Source organism: Berghia stephanieae, chromosome 12 (assembly GCF_034508935.2).
Source record: "Berghia stephanieae isolate SIO BIC M18660-M18661 chromosome 12, UCSD_Bste_1.3, whole genome shotgun sequence".
Lineage (NCBI taxonomy): Eukaryota > Metazoa > Mollusca > Gastropoda > Nudibranchia > Aeolidiidae > Berghia > Berghia stephanieae.
In genome coordinates, this window is record NC_088371.1 from 14671331 (window position 1) to 14681330 (window position 10000).

General features: G+C 38.7%; 2 protein-coding genes across 2 annotated transcripts in view; both read left to right on the forward strand.

Annotated features, from left to right (window-relative positions):
* LOC144957889 (uncharacterized) overlaps positions 1-10000 on the forward strand; it is a 62967-nt gene that overhangs the window by 33414 nt on the left and 19553 nt on the right. The window lies entirely within an intron of this gene.
* Positions 6501-8181, forward strand: LOC144957800 (uncharacterized). Its single transcript, XM_078889232.1, has 2 exons — positions 6501-6698; positions 7003-8181. The coding sequence occupies exon 2, from the start codon at positions 7010-7012 to the stop codon at positions 7775-7777; it is 768 nt and encodes a 255-aa protein (XP_078745358.1). The 5' UTR covers positions 6501-6698; positions 7003-7009; the 3' UTR covers positions 7778-8181.

Genomic DNA, 10000 nt, shown 5'->3' on the forward strand with positions numbered 1-10000 from the left:
AGATTTAGAAGTTTCGAATTTTGAAAGAAAATACGTGGTCTTTGCCTTTTTTATTGTTGTCTTCCAGGCACGAAATGTGTTCTTGAATAATTCACGATGAATCGTAAGGCCTGATGTTTTCAGCAGTCTTTCTGCTCTCCGACACTTCGTTTTAGCTTCTTTAACGTCCGACGTATACCACGGAGCATACTTGCGGTTGGTGACGGTCCTTGTTTGGAATAGCGCATGTTTGTCAAGCGTTTCGATGAGACAACTATTCCACTGGTCTGGAGAAATCATTGAATTTTTAGTAAGTTTTGTTTCTAAATCGCCTCTGAAATTGTCCAAATTAATGCCTTTAATGTTTCTGGTTGATGTGGTGGTGGTTTCTTGGCATGGTTTTGAAACATCAAGATTGAAAGAAATGAGGGAGTGGTCCGAAAAGGGGAGATAATCGACGATGGCGTTGGTTTTTTGGGACTCTGAATTTTCTACAATTACCTAATCTAAAATATAACCAGCAGAGTGGGTTGGCGCTATTACAATCTGGCACATGTTGTTCTCCGATAATGACTCGTGCAATTTAGCGGTGTCTGTGACGTTGTCGAAGTGAAAATTAAAGTCGCCGAGTATAATTGAATGGCCAGGACGCGTGTGTTGCAAAGTTAGCATTTCGTTGATTTCCTTCCTAACATCAGGTAATTTTATTTTGTTTTTCTTGTTTGCTTGCGGTCAGTAGTAGTAGTAGTAGTAGTAGTAGTAGTAGTAGTAGTAGTAGTAGTAGTAGTAGTAGTAGTAGTAGTAGTAGTAGTAGTAGTAGTAGTAGTAGTAGTAGTAGTAGTAGTAGTAGTAGTAGTAGTAGTGAGAGGCTTTGTGAAAGTGAAATTCGACTGGTTAATTAATGTGTCCACCAAATTACCACCCACTCATACTTACGATGAAACCGGGAAAATAACCAATTAATTGTGTTCTCTGGAAAGACAGGTATCTACAAATTTGATCAGAAAACTCGTCCTTCAAATATCGATCAACTGAAATGATCCTCATCTTGGCAAAAACGTTCACAGGTTTTAGAGTTTTTGCCAAGATGAGGACCATTTAAATTGATCGATATTTGAAGGACGAGTTTTCTGGCCAAATTTTTAAATACACGTTTATCCAGAAAACGGCAGTTAACTGGTTACATCTATAATCATGATGTTGTTTCCGTAATCATCAGATATTATCTTTTCCTTGGAGGAAAAAATACTTTCCAATTATATCAAAACATGACATTAGAAGAGGACAGTTGTACAAGCATACAAATGACTACTTATCACATCAAACAAAGAGTCGTTACAGCTGATTATGTTTTCTGCCAAAACATACTTTTTAAAATTTGGACAGAAAAAAAAAATCCAAATTTCTCTATATCAGAATGGCCATCAACTTGCCATAAGTCTCAAATCTTAGGCTTTAAATAAGTCTCAGGTTTGAGAGCTTTTGTTTAGTCAGGAACTCTTTTTAATCGAATAATAGTTAACGTTATATATTTCTGGCCAAAATTAAGAGAGAAAAAAAGAAAAATACTGTTTTGTCAATATCAGACAGAACTGACCACCTTTTGTATCTGGCTTTTTTGTTCTCCCTCTCTCTCTCTCTCTCTCTCTCTCTCTCTCTTTATTTCTTTCTTTCTTTCTCTCTTTCTCTCTCTCTCTCTATCTCTATCTCTCTCTCTCTCTCTCTCTCTCTCTCTCTCTCTCTCTCTCTCTCTCTCTCTCTCTCCCCCCCCCCCCCCCCCCGTCCTCCATTCTAGCTCTGACACTCCACACCAAGATAGATTGCGTATTGTTACGTCGGATTCTTCAATAGCACCTTAATGGTTTTCTTCCATTCATCCTTCAAAAAGATGTTTTAACCCTTCCAGGGTGAAGTTCCAAATTACTCTAACCCGTCCCACCTTTTTCACCAAGAGAACAGCAGGGCAAAGTGATTCGGGCGTTCATTATTACCACATTTTTATGTGAAAAGATTAGCCCTCTCCTTACCAGCCATTTTCAGGATTTTCCCCAAAAATTTAAACCCAACTAACATAAAATAGATTTTATATCACTCAGATATTAATAGCAATAAAATTCTTGCGATTCATAATTTCTTTAGCAAAACATGCTCTAACAACACACTGTTTATTTTCTTTAAATTTTATGATCTACAAAAGACATTTGAATAAGAAAAATGCTGGTTGTATCGTCACGAAAGTGACAATTTTCCTGTAGTTGGTAAGGAGAGGGTTAAGGTTTGTAATAGAGAAGAAAAATGTGATGTCAAAATAAAACTGGTTCCTATGTCATTGGAAGCGTAAAAACATTATTCCGGAGAACTAGATACATACATACCTTGTGCAATTCATCTTCTGGTGTCACAGTGATGATATCATATTTTCTAGTCTAAATATATTCCGTTCATCAATGTAGATCATCAAATCCTCGCTCTTTTACGTCCCGTAATCCCAAAAATATGTCTATACATCCTGCTGCTAAAAGAGTTGTGCCACCTTTATACTTCGTGTAATCTATTCATTATTAATAATCCGAAGGACTGGTTACTACATACACACTCACGGGGATTTAGGAACCAAAAGAGCAGAAGGTTTGATGCCATGACTTTTCTTCCCTATGGAGGAGGTGATTTTCAAAACCTGATGTCATATCCACATAGTTGAGCTTTGAGCGTTTTTTAAAATATAGCGCAATATCCACTAAACGCGCTCGAAGCGCTTAAAAATGGGTCCCTGGCCAACAGCATGCAACATTTAACATGAAGGACGGTACATAGCGCCTGTTTGGCAATATTCAATTCTTTTTACGGACAGAAAACGCTGTTGACGACCAGGTACTTATTATACACCTGAGTACGATGAGAGAATGTGAGTAAAAAGCCTTCTCCAAGGACTCAACTCAACTATGCGCCGAGCGAGGCTCGAACCGCCCAGGATCTTCATATCCGAAAGCGAGAGTCGTATCACTAGACCACATAGCCGTTAACATTCTCAAACAGGAATCATTTGAAGTTTCGAAATTTCCAGGGCATTGTTCTATTAGGCAAATTCGACACGTATTTTCCTCTTTAAGTCACTAAATCCATGACGGAAAATTCAATTTTCTCTAAATGATGAAAATGCGACTAAGCAATATAATTGAAAATCACTTCTTTAACTAACTCAATCCTAGAGATTTTTGCTATTTTTCAAAATTGGAAAATATCTCATAAAATGAGCATGTACATAGATAGTTTTATTCTACTATCATTAACATGTAAAAACTAAAAACATTAGCTTTGATACTACGCCTATAATTTGTCTCAGAAAAATATAGTAAATAGGCATGGGATAAAAGTAACCCCGGGTAAACTACGGATATAGTCGGTGTTAGGGTTGAAAGAGTTAATTAAAACCTTATAAATAGCAAAAGAAAATACCATCTCAAAAATATTCAGTTTTGCCGACAAAGGGTTAACCCCTTGCTCATGATAAAGAATCAATTGAGATTTATAATATTATTATTATTATTATTATTCTCACCATTAGTTTCCACTTACCACTTGTTTTCTATGGGCACAGCCGGATGAGCACCATTCAACGCCTGGACTCTGTCAGACCACAATACCTGGTATTTTTCTAACAATATAATAATATGAGAAAGCAAATTGCGCGTCGCAAGAGTGATGTGTTTGTTCATTTCATTCTATGTCGGCGATGATAATAAAGAATCAAGGCTGAGATTGGGTGGAGTGATGAAGTTCCTGAAAGAAAGAGACAGGAAAACCGGAGAAAATTGATAATAGTACCTTTGGGTGGCATGCCACTCTTAACAAACAGCCTTTCAGATTATGAAATTGTTTCCATTATTATTGACATAAGCACACTCACACACACACACACACACCAACACACACACACACATACACACAAGCACACGTGGGGCTATGTGGTCTAGTGATATATGACACTCGCTTTCGGATCGGAAGATCCTGGGTTCGAGCCTCGCTCGGCGCATTGTTGAGTCCTTGGAAAAGGCTCTTTACTCACATTCTCTCACCGTACTCCGGTGTAAAATGAGTACCTGGCCGATAACACCTTTGTTTATGTCGGAAAAAAATTGTAATCTCATTCTACATGTTACGTGTTGCTGTTGGTCACGGACCTCTTGTAAACGCTTTGAGCACCTTTAGTGGATATTGCGCACTATAAAAGCTCAATGTTTAACCCTTTCTTTACCAAATATAGGAAAATCGTCACATTCGTTACGATACAACCAACCTTTTTCTTATTCAAATTTCTCTTGTACAGCATAAAATTTAAAGAAAATGAACAGTGTGTTGTAGAGCATGTTTTGTTAAAGAAATTATGTATCTCAAGAACTTACTGCTATTGTGTTTGAGTGATAAAATTATATTTTTGTGTTAGTTGGGTGTGATGTGTTGGGGAAAATCCTGAAAATGGCTGGTAAGGAGAGAGTTAAAGCCCAATTTTAAGCACACAAACACTAATTGTGGCCTTCCGCGCGGCATTATAAGTAGATGCCGTTGCGTAGGCATTCCATGAAGCAAGAATAATCCATCGGAGAAACGTCTGATGTCAACAGGAATCACCCTCGTTGCCCAAAGTGAGCAAATGCGGGGTTCGAGATTTGAACAAGTGTGTATGAAAGGTGTCAGACACAGCAATGACAACAGGAATCACCCTCGTTGTCCAAAGTGAGCAAATAGGGGGTTCGAGATTTGAAAAAGTGTGTATGAAAGGTGTCAGACACATCGGTGGCAACAGGAATCTCCCTCGTTGTCCAAAGTGAGCAAATAAGGGGTTAAAGATTTGAATAAGTGTGTATGAAAGGTGTCAGACACATCAATTGCAACTGGAATCACCCTCGTTGTCCAAAATGAGCAAATAGGGGGTTCGAGATTTTAGCAACTGTGTATGAAAGATGTCGGACAAAGCAAGATAAAATACAAGAAAAAAATAAACATTCCTCGACTGGAGATTACTAGGGGTTAATAATGATGCTTTTTTAAAAAAATATGCCCTTCTGCCACATCATAAGATATCGTCGCCTAGGCATTCCACGAAGGAATATAGATAATTCATCAAACAAGATGTCTGATGTCTACAGGAATCACCCATGTTGTCCAAGTGAGCAAATTGGGGGAGGGGGGTTAATAATCTTGCTCAAGGAAAACAAACGAAAGTGCCTGAAGCGGGGCTCAAACCCGGGACCTTTCGGGCCACAGTGCAATGCAATGCCTTAACCACTCGGCCACTACGCCCCCCCCCCCCCCATAATAATAATAATGCTTAAGATTAAGAAAAAGAAAAGGTTCACTCCCCACTAGGGTACACTCCCCTGAGTCTCAGGTTCACTCCCCCACTGTTGTCTACTTCCCATAACCTTGTTGGATATTGTCGGGTTTCGTCGGGTTTCGTCGAGTTTCGTAAAGAAAATATACACCCATTTAAATTTTTTTTTTAAAACAAACAAAGGGCTATAATAATAATAATACGCCTTTTCGACTCTTTGAAGAGCTATGCGTAATATTCCATTGGTGCTAGGCTGCCATTATTATTTGACCCATTTTTTAAAATCATTTAATTTAACCTAGAGAAACCGGTTAAAAACGAAATCTTTCATTGGGTTTTTGAAATAACTTAATTAATGACGTATTTTTCCGTAGAATGTTATAAATTAAAATGCACTTTTGGAAACCTTGTCCTTATTTCTGTCATACTCTGAAATAAAATAATTAACGGGAGTGGCAATAGCTCAGTTGGTAGAGCGCTCGCCATACACTTGTGCGGCTATGTAGTCTTGTGGTATGACACTCACTTTCGGATCGAAAGGTCCTGGTTTCGGGCCTCTCGCTCTGGCGCATAGTCCTTTGAATCGTTTGAGAAGGCTCTTTACTACTCACATTCTCTCACCGTAAACAGGTGTAAAATGAGCACCTTCCCGTTAACAGCGTTGTCTCTGTCAGAAAATTGAATCCTATTACAACCAGAGAGCAGCGTGAGTGTTTTGTTTGTAAATACAAAGTAGGTTGCAACACAGACTGAGAGTCAATGAATTGGCCTTATACAAACCTACCCACTACTATGAACATTTCGTAGAGTTACGAAAATTTGGTTCTAATTTTAGAACTTCAACAGCATCTCAAAGTCATTGTAACTTACTCAAAATGAAATTTGCTGCCAGACTATCTACATAATTTTAAGAAATTTGAAGCGTTAATTATTCCTTGGGAAAGTATATTGTTAATCTATAAATTAAAAAATAAAAAAAACCTATCACCTTAACCATTTTTGTCTCGTAAAAACTACGAATTTTTTTTTTAAGTAGGCAAGTCCGCGTCATGTGACCACCATGCCAGTGACATGTTACAGGATACTACCTGGGTGGGGATCCTGACCTCCCATAGTGGGCAGGGAGGTACATACTGTGTCTTCTAGCCCCTTTTATCTGTTTTCCAAAATGCTTTCTGTTTTTGTTTTTGTGTGTCAAGGTGTCAAGACGTCTTTCTATCTGCTGTGGTGTTATCGTGCATTTATCCTATATTTCTCAAGTAATTGTTGTTGTCTTGGATTGAAATTTATATTGGTCTGTTCGACTCATTTCCCTTTATCTTTTGGACTATATTCCGGACTGTTTAAGTGTTTTGTGTTTTCAGGATTTCCAATTGAAACTGTGAAGGTAGTACAAAATTCTTCAACTTCTGCCATTATTTCACCATTCGAGGCATTAAATCATCTCATCATTGTATTTTTATTATTATTATTATTATTATTATTCAATATCACCGTAACCGTCATCGTCGCTGTTCACCTGTAAACCCTGGTTGTTTTGATTATCTGGATTGTGATTGTTGTGTAAACATTCCGTGTCACTGTTTGTTTTGTCACTCTGTGACAAGAATCGTGAACTGTTTTCTCCCAACCGTAACCCCCCCCCCCCAACCTTCTCTCTCTCTTCAACGTACATATTTGATAATAAGTAGCCAAACCATGTCTACCCCAGCTTCCAATGCAAAGAGATTAAGAGGGGGTAGCGACGATCTACCGAGTGTTACTGACGAGATGTGTGAGTTGAGAAGGGAATTCATAGAATTGAGGAATGTAATTGATGGAGTTAAAGACAGCGTGAGCTCGGTTTTAGCGGTGTTGGGGCAACTCAGTACCATTAAAGATCAAATGGACAGGATATTAGAAAATATGAAAGGACAAGAGGAGAGGTTAGACAGGATAGAGGAGGAGGTAAAGATGCAACGAAGTGAGGCGAGAATTGTCAAGGAAGATGTGGGGGTGTTGAGAAGGCGAGTGGAGGTGTTAGAGGCGAGGGCGATTGAGAGTGAGGCCAGAAGCAGGAGGAACAACTTGGTGTTTCACGGTGTCGAGGAGAGGGAGGGAGAGAATTGTTTTGAACTGGTGGCGGAGTTGGTGCGGAAGTGCAAAGTGGAAGGAAGGGTGGTGATAGAAAGAGCGCACAGGATGGGTAGAAGAACGAGTGACAAAAGAAGGCCTGTCATTGCCAAATTCCTTGACTTCAATGACAGGCAACGAGTCAAGCTGGGGAGAAAGCATCTGCCTCCTGGACTTGGAGTAAGTGAAGACTTTCCGTCTGAGATCCGGGAGGCAAGACGCCAATTGATGGCGGATTTGAAGGCAGCCAAGAATGCCGGAAGAGACGCCTGGGTAGCATACCCAGCCAGGCTGATTGTGGACGGCAGGGAAGTGCGGACAGTGAGACCGACGACGACAACAGATCGACAATAGGAAGATGCGCCGCGGAGCCACCTTTCAAATGTATCCTTTTGTGTTTTTAATATCAATGGTAGTTTGGAAATGAAGAAAGAATGTCCTGAATTTGTTGAAAGTATTATAAATTTGATGTAATTTTGTTAAGTGAGACGTGGACGAATGAGAGAAGTAATTTAATGTTAGATGGCTACTGTGAACCGTTCTGCAAACACCGTAAAAGAAAATCAAGGGCCAAACGGGATTCGGGTGGGTTAGTGTGTTATTTCAGGAAGCGTTTGGAAAAGGGTGTGTCAGTTGTAGATTGGGAGTATGAAGATGGTATGTGTTTTAAATTAGATAAGGAACATTTTGGATGGAATGAAAGTGTATATTTATTATTTGTCTACATGAGGCCGTATGGATCAACGCGTAGCGATTTTGACGATAGTGTAAGTTGTTTTGATGAACTGTTAAATCAATTGACAAAAGTGACCGATCAGGGAGGGATTATAGTAGCAGGAGACATGAATGCAAGGACGGCGGAGAGAGAGGATTGTTTGACTGTTGACATTAGAGAGAACCAGACAGAAGAGCTTTCGGTAGAGAATGTTTTATGTGAAAGAGATTTCTTATGTAATGACATGACAGTTAGACGTTTTAATAAGGACAAAAAAGTAAATGACTATGGACTGAAATTACTCCAATTATGTTACACATGTGACCTTGCAATATTAAATGGGAGAACAGGGGAGGATAAAATGAAGGGATGCACAACGTTTGGCAATAAAAAAGGGGAGAGTACAATCGACTATGTTATTTGCAATAAGCGGGTTATAGGAAATGTGTGTGGTTTTAACGTCCATGAAACAAATGAAAAGTCAGACCATAAGATAATATCGTTTACTTTGAAATTAAATAATAGTGTGCATAGACGGGAGGTAAGTGACGGTTTAGATGGGGTTATGTTGACAAAGTGGAAAGAGGATAAGAAGGAGAATTACGTTACATTATTAAATACAGAAGTGTGTCATAATAAGGTGAGCAATCTAATATATTTGGTACAAACTAACACAGATCCAGAGGTATTAGAGGGTAATATAGTCGAGTTAACAGATATTTTAACAGAAGCAGGGATAGATCATGTAGTTAGGATAGAGGGGAGAGGGGATAAACAAAGGAAAGGGAGAAGAAAGAAAGCACCATGGTATAACGAAGCTTGTCAGATCCAACGCAAAGTATTCACTGAACGAGCACATAAGTTTATAGAGACGGGGACAGGGGAAAACAGGACATTGATGTGTAAGGAAAGGAATAAATACAGGAAGGTATGTAGGATTAACAAAAGAAATTACAGTCGCAAAAAAGCGCAACATTTATTGGATTTAAGTAAGCATGAACCCCAGAACTTTTGGAAGGAAATAAAAAGAAATTCAGTATCACGAAGAGAGCTGCCAGATATAAACTTCTACGACCATTTTAAAACTTTAGCAAATAAAGAATCAGGGGTTGGGGAGATGGGTAGGGCGGAGATTGCAGAGGTAGAAAAGGATGTGGGAAGGAATATTATAGATATAGACATTTTAGATAAGCCAATCGAGATGGGGGAACTACACAAAGCAATTAAGGCTCTTAAACGCGGCAAAGCTACTGGAGTGGATAATATGTTAAATGAATTTATTATTAATGCAACTTCAGAAATCAAATTACTGATTTTATCGATTTTCAATAAGATACTGGAATTGGAATATTTCCCCTTGATATGGAGTCAGGGTAGAATTGTGCCGATTTTTAAAAAGGGAGATGAAAGAGATGTGAACAATTATAGAGGGATAACAATAATGAGTTGTATAGGAAAACTGTTTACAAGAGTGATGAATGAAAGACTAAATGTATGGGTGGAGGGAGAGAATGTGTTAAACGAGGTTCAATATGGATTTAGAAAGGGAAGGAGCACAGCAGATTGCCATTTTATTCTACATGGAATTATCGAGATATTGCTATCTAAAGGGAAGAAGCTACATTGCGCGTTTATATCGACTATGAAAAAGCATATGACCTTATTGACAGATCCGCATTATTTACAAAATTGATCAAATCCGGTGTGAGCTCGAAATTTGTCAAGCTATTTAGAAACATGTATTCAAAGGTTGAGCTGGCCACAGGAGGTAAAGGTCAACAACAATTTTTTAAATCAAACAGCGGATTATTACAGGGTGAAAGCACTTCGCCACTTTTGTTTTCGCTGTTTGTTAATGATCT

Excerpts from the sequence above, each read along its gene's own strand:
- LOC144957800 (XM_078889232.1), top strand. The coding sequence starts at position 7,010 with ATGTCTACCCCAGCTTCCAATGCAAAGAGATTAAGAGGGGGTAGCGAC.